Source organism: Echiichthys vipera, assembly GCF_963691815.1.
Source record: "Echiichthys vipera genome assembly, chromosome: 2".
In the NCBI taxonomy this organism is placed as follows: Eukaryota; Metazoa; Chordata; class Actinopteri; order Perciformes; family Trachinidae; genus Echiichthys; species Echiichthys vipera.
This window is the reverse complement of record NC_139827.1, coordinates 18,491,428-18,511,991: the sequence shown is the minus strand read 5'-3', so window position 1 is coordinate 18,511,991 and position 20,564 is coordinate 18,491,428. Positions and strand designations below refer to the sequence as shown.

General features: G+C 40.8%; 1 protein-coding gene across 4 annotated transcripts in view; it reads right to left on the bottom strand.

The window, feature by feature from the left end:
- Positions 1–3,720: 3,720 nt before the first annotated feature.
- tbc1d1 (TBC1 (tre-2/USP6, BUB2, cdc16) domain family, member 1) overlaps positions 3,721–20,564 on the bottom strand; it is a 48,712-nt gene continuing 31,868 nt past the window's right edge. For all 4 annotated transcript variants that reach the window (XM_083921589.1, XM_083921590.1, XM_083921591.1 and 1 more), the window contains 9 exons: positions 18,518–18,718; positions 15,272–15,433; positions 14,370–14,528; positions 12,582–12,682; positions 12,267–12,410; positions 11,087–11,246; positions 9,669–9,838; positions 5,691–5,867; positions 3,721–5,576 (listed from right to left, as the gene is read on the bottom strand). In XM_083921589.1, coding sequence (XP_083777715.1) covers positions 5,277–5,576; positions 5,691–5,867; positions 9,669–9,838; positions 11,087–11,246; positions 12,267–12,410; positions 12,582–12,682; positions 14,370–14,528; positions 15,272–15,433; positions 18,518–18,718 — 1,574 coding nt within the window. In that variant the 3' untranslated portion in view covers positions 3,721–5,276. The remainder of the gene's footprint in view (positions 5,577–5,690; positions 5,868–9,668; positions 9,839–11,086; positions 11,247–12,266; positions 12,411–12,581; positions 12,683–14,369; positions 14,529–15,271; positions 15,434–18,517; positions 18,719–20,564) is intronic.

Sequence of the window (20,564 nt, the reverse complement as noted above, 5' to 3'; positions counted from 1 at the left end):
TTCGAGCCTGTGTGTGTAACATGTATGATAATAAGAGTGAAAATTGAATTTCCCCGTGTGGGATAAAAATAAAGTAATTCTTCTTCTTCTATGACGCGGCACATGGTCCACACTCATTATGGCAGACCCTGCAGTGGCAGTTTTGGTTTTTTTGCCAGTATTTATCTGATAGCGTTGCAACCATGCAAAATGCAGTCAGAAAACATTACAGGTGTGTAGCTGCCTACTTTGTTTTTCATGCTAATTAGCAAATATTAGAATGCTTACAAGCTAAACCCAGATAGTAAACATGGTAAACATTCTACCTGGAAATTCAACACGATGGTCATCGTGCATTTAGCTAAGAACACCGCCGTACTGCTAGCATGTTTTTCTACCAGACCGAAGGTAACCAGAGCTTGATAACCTCTGATATCACCCTCATATACTACCCTCAAACTACGTATTTATAATCAATATGTAGGCTTCACCTTTTCAGTTGTCTCAGGCTGACTCAGAGTGTGTTGGATCATGGTTGTAGGAGGATACAGGCATGAGGTGGAGCTTGGTGCAGGGCAGGGCAGGGCAGGGCAGGGCAGGGCAGGGCAGGGCAGGGCAGGGCAAGACAGGCCTGAGGTGGAGTGTGGACGGGTAAACAGATGCCAAGTCAAATAAAACAAAACTCCAGGCAGTGGCACAACCCCTGGCAGTCTGTTTAGCCTGGCAGGGAAAGACACTTAAACACACACAAATACTGTAGACATGCTGTACTGTACACACGCTCTGTTTATACACAGCGTAGGCGGCACTCTAGACGCTCCTGCTCCCTTTTGGTTCACTCAACCAGAGAATTTAGAAAATCTGTCCACAGAAGCTGAGTTTCAACCGCAGTCACGCGAAAAGATATTTGTGCCCTTCTCAACCTGTAAAAGCAGCAGATTGACACAGCAGGTGCACACACACATTTACAAAATTTTAGCTGTTACGACACTGCAGGATAATTGAGCCTTTAACACAGACACACACTCGAGATGAGCAGGGCTGCTCAATCAAGAAGCTTATGCAGTTTGAGACAAGCATCCAAGAGATCAATACAGATTAGCTGCATCAAGCCACAGTGAGGGCTGGTGATGGTGGTGAAGTGCAGGGTGTGACCACGTATCAAGCAGTCATGCGGTTTACCTGCTGATCTGTCTCATTAGTAGAGGAGGGCGGGTCCGGCTTCTAGGTATTACTATGTCAAGAACTTGACTCCTTTTGTTATTGCTTCATGGAAAACTCCATTCAGCAGGAGTGTTTGGTTTTGGATCAAAACATGAGCTGCGTCTTTGAGGCTGAGTGATCAGTGCAAGAGTTCACTGACAGTGTTAAGGTTTATGGTTAATGACAATGTGATTCTTTGTTGATCCCTGTAGGGAAAGTCTCGCCCTTATCCACCAAGCAGGGCAGAGCCGGTCAAAGCAGGTCAATGGTTGTTTACACAGAGGTGGGAATAATGTGACATTTATAATAATTAAAGAAAATTGGCAAAATTGTGTATAACAAGAGACTATCTTGCGATGTGATCACACCAGCTGCAATGCTAAATCAGGCTAAGGGGTTCTGCTGTCAGAGGCTCTGATTGGGCTTCCTACCCCCTACTTCCGACGACCTTGCTCAGACCACAACCATCTTTGAACGCTGCCCACACCTGTAATGTTTCATGACTACACCTTTCAAGGTTGTGACACTATCATACTGACAAAATCTGTCCACAGACATACAATAATACCAAACTACATACTCAAAACCACCTCTGTGTTAGTACCAACAACAGAAGGTGTCTTCAGGACCACAATTGCGCTGTGAAAACAATACCAGCATCTGTCTTGGCTGGTAATTAAAGCAATCGTGTGCGTACTGAACTACACTTGTTTTTGAGGAGGCTGTTAAATGGACAATTTTTGTGCCACAGTGCAATGAACACTGTATACAGAAGAAAAAGAGGCACAAATCACACCTGCAAAACATAAAAATAAATTGTGAACAGTTCCAGAAAGATCTCAGGAAACAAAGAAGAAACATTTCAAAATGTTGCAGAGCAACTTTTGCATTTGCGTCATGAATTTGAAGTCAGTACAGCTCTGTTTTTTTTGCTCTCTACCAACTACTGAGAGAAAGTTCTGTCTCTTTAGCTTCTAAATGTTTGACTGTGTTCAACAGATCATCTCTAACTGGGTCCGTCTGCTTGGTTGCAGAGCAGGTATTGTACAGAGTTTTTAGAGCGTTTTCACTGAAAACAGCTGCTGAGAGAGTGAACCAAACATTGTAGGCCATAAAACCGGAACAATGAGCTTTAAGAAACAGCAGACAAGGGGAAATTCTCTGTGGGTTTTTGTCACCATGAGTGATCTGTTTTGCATTATATGCAGTCATTTGACACATTGTTAATATACAAATATTGATCTCTGCAGCTTTAAAGGCCTACTATGCAGGAATTGTCGCTTACCGTTTGTAAACGGAACAATTTGCTTGCCCCTTACTCCACGTCCCCTGACTGTGGTTGCCAGAACACAACCTGGTGTACCACATGCAGCGTCACATATGGCAGCGAAAGCGAAACCCAGATTCACTCTCGTTTCGTCTGATTGGCATTTCACCTCACTATGTTTGCATTTTTTTCTCAGCGCTGTATCTGCCATTTTTGTAAATTCCTCTTGGATGCTTGCACATGCATGGGGACTACACACCCAGTGCCCAAAGGCCAAGATGAATAGAAAAGAGAACAGGCAGAAGCAGGGTCTGCATGGAAGTATATAGAGAACTGGACACAGTGTTGAATGGCAGGGCCTCATTCATACCTGTGAAAGTTGCCGGAGCATGATGCCAAAAAACTACTGCTTCTAAAAAGACCCAGATGCATTGTGTGACACAGAGAGCAGGCGCACTTGAGACTTTCTGGGTTATTTCCGGTGAAACACTCTCCTAACTTGAATGGGGATCAAGTTTAGAACAAAAGGATTGACACTAAAAAAATAATAATATATCCACTGATTTACAGACGTCTCTTTCCCCATGTAAGCCAATCGGAAGAAGTATTTTTGGCCCCCACAGCATCACATGACAAAACAGGAAGTTGTTTTTAACGTTTTGTTTTTAAAATACAAGTTGGTGGCTTTACCATGATTTAACTACACAGTAAACTGTATAAAAGACCTGCGATGGCATTATCATAGTTATTTTTGTTAGAAACATCCTGATAAATAGGCAGCTCCACCCTGACCAGCTGGTTGATTAATGGGTGCACTCAGAGGTCCTTAAACAGGTTTAGGAATGTGAGGAGAAAAGATCTTGCTGGGAGCTATGTGTAATCATATACTCCTGTTACTTTGAGCTGGCCTTCGAGGAAATGCAGTCTTACATCGAACAAGACACAAAGAAACTGAAAAACACAGGACAATTGGCAGTGGACTGAGCATATGATGTGTCTGAAGTTTCTTAATGCACAAACCTACTTTTTTAATTTGAAATATGCCAAATACTGTTTTATTGTGTATTGTTTTAGGGGGGGGGGGGGGGGGTTCTGTTGTGTACACACGCGTATATGGATACCAACAGAGACACAACTTGCCCCAGCATGCCTTTTCCTCAACCTCAGGAATCGTTCCTGGTAACAAATGCATGTCTGTGTTTTAAATACTGTGTACAGTATATTTCCATAACCTTATATCAAGTGACTGACATGTTTGGACAAGCGGGGATACAATCTACACCTTCTTTGACAGTCTGACACAAGAGACCATCCTCTATGCATGCAAACACACACACACAAACAGAAGTGTTGAAAGGATATGAAATGTATTTTGGAGGATAACATTAACAGCAATAATCAATTAAAACAATACATATGTGCAATGAGAGTAAGGAGTAAGAGCAAAATAACTTTACAGTGTAAATCAACAGATTTGTCACACACACACGCACGCACGCACGCACACACACACACACACACACACACACACACACACGCACACACACACGCACACACACGCGCACACACACACACACACACACACACACACACACACACACACACACACACACACACACACACACACACACACACACACACACACACACACACACACACACACACACACACACACACACACACACACACACACACACACACACACACACACACACACACACACACACACACACACACACACACACACACACACACACACGGCTGTGTTGAATACAGTAAAGACCCATAGCTGACAGATTGTCTCAACAGCAGAGGTTTCCTGTTTGAAGTTTCAGACTGAAGTATGTTTTGAAGTAATCAAAATCAACTGATCTGTAGATTTCTGTACTTCCCCTCAATAGAAAAGACGTTTTAATGATTTCTGAAGTGCATCTATTTCCCTTTCTACACGCACATGGATCGATGTGTATTCAAAGGTGAGAGAACAGGGTGCGAAATGGACTGGATTTATTGTGTTACCCTTTCTGCAAGCTTCTTTAACTAGAGTTCAAAATAGACAGGAAACGAAACCTTGAAAGACCAGAAATACAGTGGAGAAATTAAAAAATAGTCCATCGTCATTTAGCTCATGTCATAATCCACTTGTACAATGAAAGAAAAAAAACAAAAAAACACCTTACCCAGGCCTTCATCTCACTTTCTTGTTGCACTTCTCTAATCTTTTTCTTTGGAAACATTACATCTTTGTATGACTTCTTGCTATGTGTAAGCCTGATCAATAAGATTTTGTTCCTGGATCTGATTTTCTTTGTTCGAGCTTGCTTTATATTAATAAGTACATTCTTTGGCTATTTTTACTTGTTGCATCAGACACAGGAGCATGAACAGATGAGTGAAGACACTCACAGACATTACAAGACACCAACATACATACAAGTTCATGTGCAAATGTAACCGTTTTGTTTTACAGTAGAACCCCAGCGGGACAGTGCTATCTTTAGGGATTGTTGCTTAAATCACGTTGATTTATATTTGTTAGAAAGCGGGAAGTGGCCACTTTTGGGATGATACTCAAGAGGGCCATCCTTTATTTTTCCTTCTCTTTAAACCTCATCCCCATTTTTTTTTACATTTCCATTCTTTTCCTCTCTGTAGGTCCAACTACTTCTGTATTTTCTCTTTTTATTAAAACATTCTGGAGCCTGGAAGAGGATAAAAGTCAAGCCAGGGAGTCTCACTCTGGTCTAATTGACCTTCTTTTCCTGGGCCTTTCACAAACGACTCCTCCTCCGGTTGACCTTACCATTTGGAAAATTATAAGGTGCAGTTATGAACCCTGTGGAAGAACCAAAGGGTGGGGAAGGAAATCTGCAGTCCTGTCCGCCAGCCCCTTTCTGTCTTCCACCCGTGCTGTGTCTGTCTGTCTTACAGAGGGTGGGGGGAGTGCGTGCCCATCAGGGCTGGTGTGTATGCCAAGGCTGGTGAGGAGGTCCTGGAGGCGTGTGACGGTGCTCACGAGCTGCTTCTTCTCCTCCTCCAGAGCAGAAACGTGTTCCATCAGCTGGCTCTCCGACTGGACCAAAGCCTCCACTCGACTCTCCAGGCTGCAGACACGAGCATGTGACACCTGAGGAGGAGAGTGGTGATGGTTGAAATGAAGATAACTAGTCTCCATTTGTGTGTGTGTGTGTGTGTGTGTGTGTGTGTGTGTGTGTGTGTGTGTGTGTGTGTGTGTGTGTACCTGCAGCTCCTCAAGTAGGTCGAGGTTCTGCTGTCGGAGGCTCTGATTGGTCCTCTCCAGCTGTGCGGCTCGCTGCTGTTGGTTGAGGGTTGGGGGTGTGTCCAGCAGCTCATCCTGCAAGACATGGTACTCCACCTCGTAGGCCTGGAGCTGCTTGGACACATCCATCTGACAAACCTGATGAACACACAAGTGTTTACAATGTGTAGCAACAATCTAAATATCTAGAAATTTATCCTTCTTGAATAAACATTCAGAAACTAAACATTTACAAAACAAAACTCTCTTTCCTATAAAAAAATTATAATATATATATATATATATATATCACATACTGAAAGAAAATTACTGAACTTTACTTCCTGTCCCAACCACTAAAATGTGGCTGGAATATTTAACTAACACCTTCCATTTAGAGTAGGGGCCAACAGATATGGGATTTATGAGACTGATCCAGATTTAGAGGTGGAAAATTCATAGATTACCGATATGACGGCCATCAAAGTCAATGACTGAGCTGGAGTGAAAATAGACCTTTCCTATGTGGATTGTGTATGACAATACAAATGTACTCAGAAGGCTGCTTTCCTAAACAACTATCTTTATTAAAGGAAATGTAACTTTAGATACTTATAATCTATTATTATATTATTATTATTGTCAGCCAATTCTAGTAATGAACACGGATAAAATAAAGAATAAATGAGGATCAAATAAATATTAAATTCAGTTTAATTTAATGATGACCTTTCTATTAAAGAATAAATTAAAATAGAATAAGTCTCTATATGACAACATCACCCTGAGACTTTTCTGCATTTAATGTTCTGTAAAAAAAGTTTTTATTTTGGCACATGTTGGAAAACATATATGCCGATACCAATAGATACCGATATGTTTGTGATATGCCAGCTTGACGGATATATCACTCTGGCTCAAATTTAGAGAAGATTTGATATGCTTTAAAAAACCTTGGTAACCCCTCATTAAGCAACTTGCGGCTTAAAATCAGAAGACAAACATTTTTTTAAAAGAATGTGAAAAAGTCGTGCAAGGAATTTCAACAGGTTAAGCTGACAGGGTGGGGTCAACTAGACTTTGTTTTTCTACTCGTTTTCCCCTCCTCATTTTACAATGTTGTCATTACTTCTCCTGTTTTCCACTTACTGACTGATTGTGTGTATACTTGTATGACACATCCTGGTTTTATAATCCTTAAAAGGAGCAACAATAAGTTTTATATATGTGTGTGTGTGTGTGTGTGTATATATATATATATATATATATATATATATATATATATATATATATATATATATATATAATATATATACACGTACATATATATATATAATATATATATACACACACATATATATATATATACATACATATATATATACATATATATATATATATATATATATACATATACTGTATATATACACACATACATATATATATATACATACATACTTATATATTATATATACATATATAAATATTTTTGAAATATGACTTTTTTGCTTGTGTAATACTGATGTTAAAAGGAAAATTCTGTTTTATTATAACTTGTTTCATGGTTTTTCTTTGGCCATCACTTTTGTCTCACCAAAATAATTGCTGAAATCTAAGAATGACGCCCTTCTTCACGGGCAAAGCTACAATAGTCTGTAAACAAGCAGTTTAACAACGGATTCAAACAAGTTTCAAGTCTTTCTCAGGGTTTTGCCTTTCAGTGGAAATGCGTTGGTGTCAGCTGTGCAATATTAAAGGCTTTGTATTACACTTAGGAAGTGTGCTCTGAATTCTTCCGTCTTGTTTGCATCTGCCTGTATCTGGACTTCAGATTCCTTTGTTTATTGCTCATTTACCTTTTTTTAAAGGACATTATTTGTTCATTAAAGTTTCAGTGCAAAGAAATGGAAATGGAATATAGTATTATTAAGTATGTTTTCATTGGTGTATAATTATCCGAAAATAAGAATCGGTGCTTTTTAATTACCTTAAAGTGCGCTGTTAATATCCACATATGGACATATTTACACCGTTTTGCACTGCCATGTTTGTACAGTAGCCCAGAAGAGACAAAGCAGATACAGGCTCCAGAACGGACCTTTCACGTTTATGCATCACTGAAGTTTCTGATAGTTGCCACTAAATCCAACACACTGAACCATTAGGCAAAGACATTTTTTTCAGCACTTTATTAGAAATAAATGCTAAAAGGAGCAAACCAGAAATGTTGGTTACAATTCCTAATTGTACAACTATGACCTGTATCAATGTGTAAGGTAATAATATTAATAACTCTGACTCCATCTGCAGCTGTAACAATGTAACCATGCACTCAGATCTCAGCAATCTAACTTGGTCAGTGCAATGTCATCACTTCTGAAAGGAATGATGGCCAAAATTATGGAACCATCCCTTTAAGTGCCGGTTAAAGAAAAGAAACAATGGAGATGTTTTGCATACACAGCTCCAAACATCCTGTAAGTACGCAGTTTTTTGTTGTTGTGAAACTATGAGTCACACCAGAGTTAACATATAGACAACCTTAGTGTGAATAAGTGGCACCTGAGGGAAAGTACCGGCAAGCTAGAGCATGACTCAACACTCCGTCACTATCTTATGCAAATTATATGGTAAATGCATACTTTCTAAACTATAGAGTACTTTGGTAACATGTCTCTCTCTCTCTACATGCCTTTGACTCATCACAAACTCTCGTCGGCTCCTCCAATCTCAAGACCACAAACAACTTATATTACTGTCCATATTAATGGTTCCATGTTGACATCAGTTTACATGAGACTGACTCATAAAAACAATGTTACACTAGGAAGTCTGATATGACTGTTATAGGAGTCATTCAACATTTGTGCATGATGTTGTTGACATACGGCAGTTTTCCTGTTTACTTCACCACAAACACTGACGCATGAGGTGAAGGTTAAATTACTTCAACAACACTCCACCCAGGAGAGCGTGCGGCTCCCACTGTTAGCAACTGTCACTCGAGCAGAATATCATTCTCCATTTCTTTAATTTGTCATAAAGCAATTATATTTCTCACCAGCATGAGTTTTAAAATCGGATCATGAAACATTTGTTGAGTGAAGTGAGGGACGTCTTAATAGTTTCTTGAGCACATTCACTAACAACAAGTATTTACAGACAGACATACGAGACGACACGGGATCAGGTTACCAAACCTGTGCCAATTCATTTATCATCCAAAAGTTGACAGGAGGTGAGAAATCCCTACTGCATGAGTATGTTAAGTTAAAGGTCCCATATTAAGCTCATTTTCAGGTTCATACTGCAGACCACCTCCAGAAAAAGCAGTCTGCTCCGATTGGTCAGCGGTTATGGATCGTCCTCATCTGCGCTCTTGGCCTCTCTGCATTGTCATTTCAGCCGGGGAATTTAGTTTAAGGTTTATTTGAAAAGGGAAAGTGCAAATTAATTAATACACATGGGGTAACAATCAAGCCAAGGCGGCTACAGCTACCGGCCAAGGTGTTAGAAAAGACTTCCAACGACTGCAGCGGCACTTATCTATGCATAGTATAGCTGTGACATCACAACCGTGCAGAAGTCCTGACGGTTCATTTAAAGACACTTCACACTTTCAGTGTTTAGGTAACACCTCAACCTGCTTTATAATCAAACCAAATGGAAATCTGACTTTTTACGATATGGGATCTTTAAATGATCTGATTATGATGGAGTCTGGTGATATTCTATATTTAATGAAAGATGTTGTCATATTATACGAGAGACATATAGCAGAAACTAAAAAGTTTGGACATTTCAGTCCATGCTGCTTCAATATTGACCAGACTCTTATTAAAATGTGGGTCCCCTGACTTTATGGAAGTAAATAAATCCCCGGACTACCTCTTTAATCTTTGTCACCATTTAACTAATTTTTCTTGCAAATTTAACTATATATACTGTACTAATCCTTACCTGGTTGATGGTTTTCTCCATCTGCACCAGGCCCAGGTTGGGCAGCGTGGTCTTGATGAAGTCCACTATGGACTCCAGGCTCTCATGCTGCAGGATCAGAGGCTTGTGACTCCCCAGCAGGCTCAAGGCCACCTTAAATATGACCTCTGACCCCTGCAGGAACAACATATCTGAAAGAGGACAAAAATTAGTGAAAAGGCTACAGAACAGGCTACGACGAAGGAAGAGAAAAAGCCCTGGTGTGAAAAATGACAACAGTAAAATAAATAATGACAGACTCTCACAGCACAGCTTACTGTGTTGATTTGTGTCTTTTGAGTTTGTTTTTTTAAATGATAGATGTATTGACGTCAATAAAAAGGTTTAAGCAAACATAAATACAGGCCATAGAGGGAGGAGGTGTGTGTATTTATGTGCTTTGAATGCATCAGGGTGGGGTAAGGGTTTGGCAGGATTGCATGAGATCATACAACAGATTAAGGAATGGGAGTGGTGTTGTGGAGCCCCACATACGGTATGATATCAAAGAATTCAGTGCTTTGACGATTCTCACACACACACACACACACACACACACACACACACACACACACACACACACACACACACACACACACACACACACACACACACACACACACACACACACACACACACACACACACACACACACACACACACACACACACACACACACACACACACACACACGCACACGCACACGCACACACACACGCACACACACACACGCACACGCACACGCACACACGCACACACACAGACAAACAACTGAAACCCTGTTTTAAGAGAGAGAGAGAGAGAGAGAGAGAGAGAGAGAGAGAGAGAGAGAGAGAGAGAGAGAGAGAGAGAGAGAGAGAGAGAGAGAGAGAGAGAGAGAGAGAGAGAGAGAGAGAGAGAGAGAGAGAGAGAGAGAGAGAGAGAGAGAGAGAGAGAGAGAGAGAGTTATGCTCAGATGAGCATGAGGAGCCAGACAGTCTGGTTCACTGATTGGGCACCGTGTAAGAAATTAGGCATGAAAACAGTAAGAAAGGAATGAGGGAGAGGGAAAAAGTACAAATAAAAGACACCTACTTTATATCAACGGCCTGTGGGTGTGATGGTATTTACACAAATGATAAAAGGTAATTTCAGAGAAAAACAAGAGCCTGTACGTGACACATGTAGACTTTATCTCAAATGTGTCTGCGTGTACGAGCCTTGCTGTTCCAGACTTTATTGCAAAGGATCATCATCATATCTAATAAGAAAAGTTGACTGTGGAGTTGTGACAGTTGATTCCTGCTTCTTTCTTCATACTGGAGCACTTTTTTTCTCAGGACGAAGAAACAGTGTGGTGACCAAGTAAAACAAGAGTGTGATCTATGAGTGCAGAGACATAGACATCTCTAAAAGCTTACCGAAGACTCTGGCCACAAAGCCGAGGGGAAAGTGTGAGGCGAAGGCGGTAAGAAACCAGGGGGTGGCGTATAAGCTGGGTCCAATCTCTTGCTGCTCTAGGTGGCTGTAAAGATCCCTGTGGTAGTCGTGGAGCAGCCGCGACAACTGGTACATCTGAATCTGACAGGAACAACATACCAGAGGGTTTTTATTGGTCAGACTGGGAGCTTGAGTGTAAGTGTATATTATGTGCACATTGTGCTTTTGTTATTTTATACATTGTCTTAAACGTTGGATTTGTTGCACATTAAGGAGTTATGGCAGAGCATTGGATCATATGCATGTGACGTGCACCCAGGGTGCAAAATTAACTTTTTGGTTTCCCCTGCCAATGACTGTAAATGAACAAAATATTTTAAACGGGCCATACCATTGCATCAGATACAATGTCATCAAAAAAACTGCAGCTCATTGTATTGGCGCTGCTGTCACAAAAAAAACAATCTCTCCCAAACCCCTTATCTGTGAAGCTCCACTTCTCATTAACTTTCTTTTTTCTATAAAAAAACATTTTATTGAATTTTAGAAAGACATAAGAATATAAACAGATATGAAACATGGCCAGTCACCCATAAAACTAAGAACAGCAGACAAAAACAAAACAACAACAAAAAAGGAAAAAGGGACAATTACAAAACAAGTAAACTCAGTATACAGCAAGAAAAAAAAAAGAAGAAACTTCTCACTGCTGCTCTCGCTCACAAAGTCAATGAATTATTGTAAACACAACTGTTAGATATATAAGGCAAGCACAATAAAGCATAAACATGTACAGTAGGTTCGTACGTCTAGTGTTACAGTAGTTCTATAAAATGGTGAAATCTGAAGCTTCATCATAATTCAAACGCTACACCATGGGTATCTATGGCCGGACTCCCAATACTGCTTGCATCAAGTACAAATCTAGTCCGACCTTAACCAAACCAAGGGTTTCACTTTGTTAAATATGAAAATGTAACCTGATCGCTGTAATTCTGAGAAGAAAAAAGGAGGGATAAGAAAATAAAAGAAATTTCATTATATCATAACTACGTATACACACAAGTATCAGAGAAAAAATGATCATGTAGGGGGCAGACAGTGTCAGATTCTGTAAATGTGTGCTATGTGGGACAAAGAGACTCAGTGTGTGCATTTTACCTGCAGGATGATCATGTCAGGCCGGTACTGTTTGCGGAGCCCCACGTCATACATTAGAAATTTGAGCATGTTGAAGGCATCCTCTTCACCCATATGTAACAGCAGCACTCCCGCAATGAAGGACAAGCCCTGGCAGTAGCCTACCTGCAGGAATAACAATAACAAACTTGACATCTACCTATAGAAGGAAAGGGGAAAAAGGTTTAAGCCGTAAAGACAGTTGACAGTTCCATTGAGTCCATCATCGAGGGAGAGGGAGAGAGACACTCAAAAAGAAAGTGAAAGAAAGAATACTCAAAGATAATCCAATCATACCTCTGGGTCCAGCAGTGAGTAGGCTTTCAGTAAATTATACAGAGACAGCTGTCCTGCCCCCAGCTGAGCTTGGAAATATGGATGAGTGGGAAAAGTGCGACCTGTGACAGAAGAAAAGAACGAGATATGATCTATATTGCAAAAACATCTGCACTGGTTGTATTGAGTATTAAATGCTGCACCAGACAAAGTGCCTATTTGATGTTTGAGATCAACCTGATAAAACCGCTAATTAAGTTGGATTTATTTGATTTTGACTGAAATTTGTCTGGAATCTGTGTGAACTAGCTATCCACAAGAGGCCAAAGCCCCTGGGTGTGTTCATGTGCTTGAAATAAGCATACAAACTCTGCTAAATGTGTCCTAAGGATGCTAGACTTAACACTTTGCTGTTGATGTATAAAAAGGAGCATGTGCCGACCCATTCCAACTTTCCACGCTTACAAATATGTTGATGAAAACACCCAGCTTTAAACAAAGACAGCATACCCTCTTCAGAAGCTTAACATGTAGCGGCTGACGGAACATGTGCCTTTCAAACATGACAGCATAATGTCCTGGGATCTGTAAAAGAACATGTGGACGGGCTGGTAATTGGCAGGTATGTGTGTTGGAACTTCTTGACTTACAGTGGGTGACAGTAAGGCTTTAGAGAAGACAACAACCATCCCTGTGAGAGTGTATGCTTTGAATGTGATGTGGGGGCTTCAAGATTGTGAACATAATGCCACAACTCCCTCCCCTGCCTGCGGAAAGGGTGTGTGTGGGTCTGAATGTAAGGTGTGGGAGTGCTAAACTTTACAAGCCTACATTTTTTACCTTCATCCTCTTGCCTAACTTATGTTAACTTGTGAACTGCACATTTGCATGTTTACGGAAGTAGACGGACTTTAGGTGCTGTGCATTTTCTGCCTGCAACCCTCTTTGCTGCTTCAGTATCATAAACACTTTAAACGCTTTTATCCTACAGAACATAACACCTTTAAATTAGCAAACCGTCAGTGTAAATGCCGTTACCTCCCTCCGCACCCAGTGAATAACATGATAGATGAAAGACACAGGGTCAACAGCAAAAACAGGAGATGTTAAGTGCTACATAGATGGATGTATGGGTGGATGTGTGTACATATGTATGTGGGTGTTATGTGGGTGGAGTGTGTGTGTGTGTGGGTTTTTGGGTGGGAGGTGTTGGGTACATTTGAAGGTGAAAGCGTTAAAATGAGGTTTGAGACACTGAAATGTACTCCGTGCAGGGTTTCTCCAGAGTTCACCAAACTTAATGAAAGATCACAAGAAGGTAATTTACTACCTTTTTTTTTTTTTTAAAGATCATACTTGTCAAAGAATGACAGAAAACCAGTAGGGACAATTAGATCTACAATTATTTTAATTTAAGGGACCTGGATTAAACACTTTACACTGTCTAAAATGTGAGTGTTGTTTTTGTGTAGTACACAGGGGTTAAAGCCATAAACGATTTGTGAGCCTGAAAAGTTGGAGATTGTTGGAGTTGGAGTTGGAAATGTGGACAATGTATTGAACAGAACTATTATATGAATTTAAAAATGCTCTATGCCTGGAATCAGGCATGGCGCCTCAGAAGCCTTTAAGCCGTCTACATTTGTGTTTTAAGCCCTGTGTACATTTGTGTTTTAAGCCCTGTGTACATTTGTGTTTTAAGCCATGTGTACATTTGTGTGACGGTGTTCTTTCCATATTGCAGAATACTTCCAAATTTAAGCAACTAAAAACGCCAGTAAGTAAATATTTTCTGTGCGTCTGAGTTACCCAGATCGATGAGGATGGCGTGTTGCTGCGAGGTGAGCTGTTTCAGCAACTCTTTGTACGGAGTGTGATTAGCAGGGGGTCGGGATGGGACGGTCTGCCTGAGCAGGTATTGTTCAGACAGAAACTTCCAGATCTCGCCTCGATGTTGCCTTGGGACACCTGTCGGAGATGATAAGAGATGAAGAAGGATGAAGGCGGGGTAGTGCAAAGGTGGAATAACATGCTAACATGCTGTCACTGACAGCTGTTCAGGTCTGTGCAGAGCCTTAACTTGTCCATAAAAATACTAACAGACAGAGACAAGTTAATTAGCCCATAGAAAAAGTTTCTAAACAGTGCAGGGACACAATGTTCAACAGTATTTTCCCTCAAGTGTAGAGATTCATTCTTGACCTTAGGAACACATATTTGTAGGCAAATATTCTAAATGCATAGCAAAAGGGATAGACATGGAATGCAAGCAGAGTACTGTTCTGGATGGGGGCAGGTGCTAAATGTATTTTAGCCACCTAAAAAAAGATATTGTATTTGTTGTCACTTTCATACACTGCTGAAAGTCTGACCCAAACAGCTGATGTGCAGCGTATTACGGTACACAGTCCAGCTGAGCTTATGCCTCGGAATACAAATGTTCTATAGTTGAGAAAATATAGTGACAAAGGTATTCTAAATATACCATACACCTAAATACACTTACATGGTACTGTACACACAAATGCTGAATTGAATAGAATTTTTGCTCTTTTGTTTTGCTATATTTGGGAAACGGGCTGATAAGGAGAAAAGATACATTATGAGAAACACTACATATTTTCAGTTCAGCTTTTATACATTAAGCTTTGGTCAATATTGTTCTAAAAAAAAGGAAGCACTGATATATGTATTAGTGGAGCCAAATGTACCTTGTCCAACAGCAGCGTGTATGGTCTCTGTGTCAAATTTGACCTTTGCCCTCACAGGAGTTCCAAGCATCTTCTCCCAGACCAGAGTGACCTCCTTCAGACACGGAGTGATTTCCTCGTAGTCCAACTTTAGACGTTTGTTCTGCAGATCACTCTCTGAGGCTACCAACATAAATACACAAAAAATACATAATACTGTCAATAATGTGACAAAAACAACGCTCGGCCAGGTGAGTCTTCACAAAGCACAAAGCCCTGCACATATTGTGTTGTTCTTTTGGTTTTACTTCCATTTGTTTTTGTATATCATGAAAGAGGCTGTCATTGTCAAGGGACTGAATTGATCACAAAAGACAAAATAATCACAGGAGATTTTAGACATGTGGTAATGAATCAAATAAGCATGTTACATACTCTGAGAACAGAAAACCTTTCCAAGTATTGGAGGCAAACAGTCAGTCAGCGTAGAATTTGTGAAAAATAGCTGCAGGAGCAGTGCTGCAGTTTTAGCACCATATTGGACTTTTCACTGTTTTCTTTCAAACCTGCAATTGCATTTTTTTTTTCTTCTACCACTTTAGGACAGTGGAACCAAGTTGTGAACACAGATCCAGGATAAACACATTTTAAACATCACTACCTTTTTGTAGCTGATGTACCCGACTTGTTAGCTCTGTAACTGCTGGATGATACAGAGGCAAATTATCATTTATTTTGAGTCATGTTTCTGGCCAGGGAAATATCTGGCTCTTTAGCTGCTTAACGCTCCACTAGGTTTTACCAGCTAGGTGAAGCTACTTGTCATGTCTGCAGTTTTGGGCTTAGAGGGTGAAACACTAGTTTTATTGGATCTAATCACATTGTAACGTTGTTTGGAAGTTTGAACATAATCCACAAACAGACTAAATCAAGGGATACCAGATCCTTTGGACAGGGGGACATATTATAACACACCGCACTGCTGTGTTATAATAAGATATTTTTTTGTTTTGCATGAGCACATTTGTGACTTTCAGATTAACACAGTGTACAAACTAGACAGAAAGACACAAACTGTTGCAAGATTCTGTTGCAACATGTTGACACCAGTGATCAAAGAAGGTGAGGTCACATCCAGCGCCCCTCATCTGTTTCTCTCTTTCTGACAACACCCTTCCTCTCTTTTCCTCCCTAATCTCTTAACCCATGGCCATTCTTTTCTTCCCTATTTCTTCCGACACTAAACTCTTTCTATTCAATCCCAAATTTGTCTCGTCAGTTCAGCCACTCTCCCTCTTCCCCTTGTGGATTCCCCCACCCTTTTTGCTCATGTGTGGTGTCCACCCAGTGACCAGCTGCAACTTGGCAGAGCTGGGGAGGGTGACATCATCACTATGAGACAGGAAAGAGACAGTAGTGCCTTTCCTGTTATACCCTGCACTGACACCTTCCAGGAAACAGGCGAAATTAGTTGTGCAGTCAACAGGAGGAATTCATGTAAGATTGTATAGCCTATTTTTTCTTGTACCATGCAAGAATTTTTTTTAGAAATCTGTCAGTTAAATGGTTTAGGGATTAATTATCAACATTCCCACATATAACTCACACTAAAATCCAGGATAAACACATAAAAAAAAGAGGTGTGAAATTAAATGAAACTAAAAGGTCTCAGTAATCAAAAACAGAGAAGTGGCGGGAGTGATCTGGAAGGAGTAGTCTGTATAATAAAAGCAGAAAACTTGGTGGCAGCAGATAGCCGACACACCCTGAGTAAGAATAGATGCTGCTGTAGAGGTTGCGGCTCTGCTCTCTGTCTTATCAGCTGTCTGTAGGGCGCAGAGTCTGGTCCATCAGGACTCTCCGACCTCTCCTCTTGCTTCTCTCCCATTCTGTCACCGGAACACTCCGCCCATGATAATACACAACAAGATAGGATACCCCACCCTGGACCTGACAAAGATACACACACACCTTCGGAGATGACCCACAAAACAGGCAGCAGTGTGAGAGATAAACAGATAGAATAGAGGACAGGGAGTTGAGCTCCACCCAGACAAATAACGGATAAAAGGTGGAGCGCACCCTGTGTTGGGAATAAAACACAATTTAACTCCACCACCACACACTGCAGTATTTAGGTGTGTATAGTAAGAGTATGGCGAGTGTGTGTGTGTGTGTGTGTGTGTGTGTGTGTGTGTGTGAAATAGCTGCCTGGACTTGTTTTTCTTTTATCAATATTGACCCACATTCTCTCCATCCACACCCTGTTATGAAGGCATTGCTATTCATTTGATGGATGAAGTGCTGTGTGTTTGTGTGTGTGTGTATTAATGGTTTGTATACAGGGCAGGTAGTTAGGGGTGTGGTGCGTAGCTAAGTGTGTGTTGACATGTGCCAACTGGGTCAGGAAAGAGGTAGTGCACTTGGCACACCCTTACATAACACACACATTATAACATGTTCCTTGTGACAGGTCTAAATCATAATTAAAAAAAATGGTGTGTACCTCATTACCTAACCTGTGCCTGTGTTTGTGCACATGTGGAGAAGCATTTTTCCAAAGAGGGATTTAAGAAAGACTTGTATATTTTTCTTCTAGGAAAAAAACCTAGACAGACAAACATAGACAGACATCAAATTAAACTATAAGTAAGTCTGTATTATCTAGCTACTGTAGCATCTAGCTACCATTCTCGGCTTCAAAAACCTGGCAAACATTCAAGTCTTTAATTCCCTTTGACAGGACACATTGGCTGTCACATGTACAGCGCTATCAAAAAGTCACTTTCACTGCAAAACTGTACACAGCAATGTCTGTGTTAATGTAAAGTAAGAAAGTAACATGTATTTGTATAGCACTTCTCAGACATAAGTCACAAAGTGCTTTAAAAGGGCATAATGCAACATACAGGGCAAACACAGAAGGAACACAATACATCATGAAAAAAAAACCACAATACAGAATTAAGACCAAGGCCTCTAGTTGACCTGGTGCATACAGGTCAACTAAACGCCTGTGTAAAAAAATATGTATTTATCTGCAGTGAGCTGTAAAAAAATCTGCAGACCATTCCTGCTAATCAGCTGATTAAGAGAGATTATACTGATCTTTGTAGTGAAGCATAGATTCACTTGTCTGTTTAGTACATATTTGAGGATGTGAGCACAGATATAACAAGATTTTTTTGTTTATGGTCATGTGAATAAATTACAAAAAAGGCTATGCAGGCTCCTTGTGTATGTTTCCCCTTAATCGATCCAACTCACCCTGCAGTTTCTGGTTCTCCCTCTCCATCCTCTGCAGTAGGATCTGCTGCAGGATAGCCTTCCTCCAGAGCTCCCTCAGCTCCTCTTTGCTCTTTTTCGTCCTCTCCTCAGGGACCACCTTTATGGACAAGTCCCCACTTCCTCCAACTCCCACCTGGCCCACGCACACCCTGCCCCCCTCTAGACAGGGATCCCCCCGCTCTGAAAGACATATCAGATTGTATGATGTTAGGTTAGATCAGATCACTCTACATTAGGTGTCTATTGCAGCAGTAGGATACAGTAAAGAAATAAAAGAGGTAACAGTGTGATGAAATTATAGAAATTTGAATTGCTAACAGCACATGCTTGTTAGGAGAAAGGATTGGATTGGATTGACCCAAAGTCAAAAAACCCAAGTCAAGTCATTCTGCAACAGTCTCTTGGACACTCAAGCAAAATAAAATGAAAAAATTCTAAACATAGATATATTTGACACAGTCAAGTGCAGCGCACACACACAGAGTAAAAAAAAAAGTTTGTGTGACTCCACCCCAAAGTACAGGGTGGATCCCAAACCTCAAAATACCCTGTGTTGTTTAGAGGAAGGACATAACAACTACCAAGATATCACTTCTCTTTCAGTTGGTAGGAACATTGCGATTCAATTTGGTCACAGACACAAACAATGACAATAGGGTTCTTTGTGCCAGGTGAGGTTTACATTCATGTCTGTCTGTGTCAGCGAGACTTTCTGAGACGTGTTGAAACCAGCAGTCTCTATACAAACAAATGGCTCTTAAGTTAAAAGTGTGACACACTCAGACAGCGACTCTCCTATTTTTTAGACAAACATATAGACTCCTACTTTACTTCAGTAGAACAAAGCCGGAGAATAAGCTTTCAGGTGTGAAAATCACACACACACACACACACACACACACACACACACACACACACACACACACACACACACACACACACACACACACACACACACACACACACACACACACACACACACACACACACACACACACACACACACACACACACACACACACACACACACACACACACACACACACACACACACACACACACACACACACACACACACACACACACACACACACACACACACACACACACACACACACACACACACACACACACACACACACACACACACACACACACACTTTATTTCCTAGTGAACTGCCCCTTATCCTAACCTTGACCATAAAAGCTACCGTACTGTATACGCCTTAAACTTAATGCTTAAACTATGTCTTAACCCCCCCCCCCACACACACACACACATACACACAAACATTTGCACAAAGTGGCAAGATCCACTCCCTGAGCAAATACTTCAGCAGAATCATGTCCCAGAACAAACACATAACATGCAAAGTGGGTCAACAAGGCTGGCGCTTTCCTCTGGCGCTGTCTGTGTGTGGACTGTCAACATGACCTTGAGACACACCACACGCACGCACGCACGCGTGTAAGCACACACATAAAGACACGCCCAACTCAACCCGACTTAGCATTGCATTCAGCCAGCACAAAGCCCATCACACTGACCTGCTAAAGGCACCGTTTTTCTTTCACTTCATGGCAGTTGACTGACTAAATAAACTTCAGGTGCAGATTTCATAAATGATGAGGAGAAATGTCTGAAGTTTTGTTTACCAGTTTCATTTGAAAGGGAAACTTAGTGCCCAATGACATGCCTAAACCTCACTTATCCCTTCTGAGCAGCATTTTCAGTGGGAAGGTGGATAAAAAGGTCACATTGGTCCCACATTCCTGTTGCAATCATTAGATCCAAACACATAATGCAGAGCGGTGTGTGCAGAAGGGAACACATGAATCAATAATTTGTACAGCTGTCTTTGTAAGTGTAATTCAATTACAGTACTTCAAAGTTAATATTTTCCAAGATGCTGTGCATTTGTGATTTATCTAATTTTCCTGGAAAAAGACAACTTAAATTTAAACTACACAAGTCAGTCCTTTTTTTCTGACTCTTTATCTCACCTTAACATTTCTTCTCTGGGGA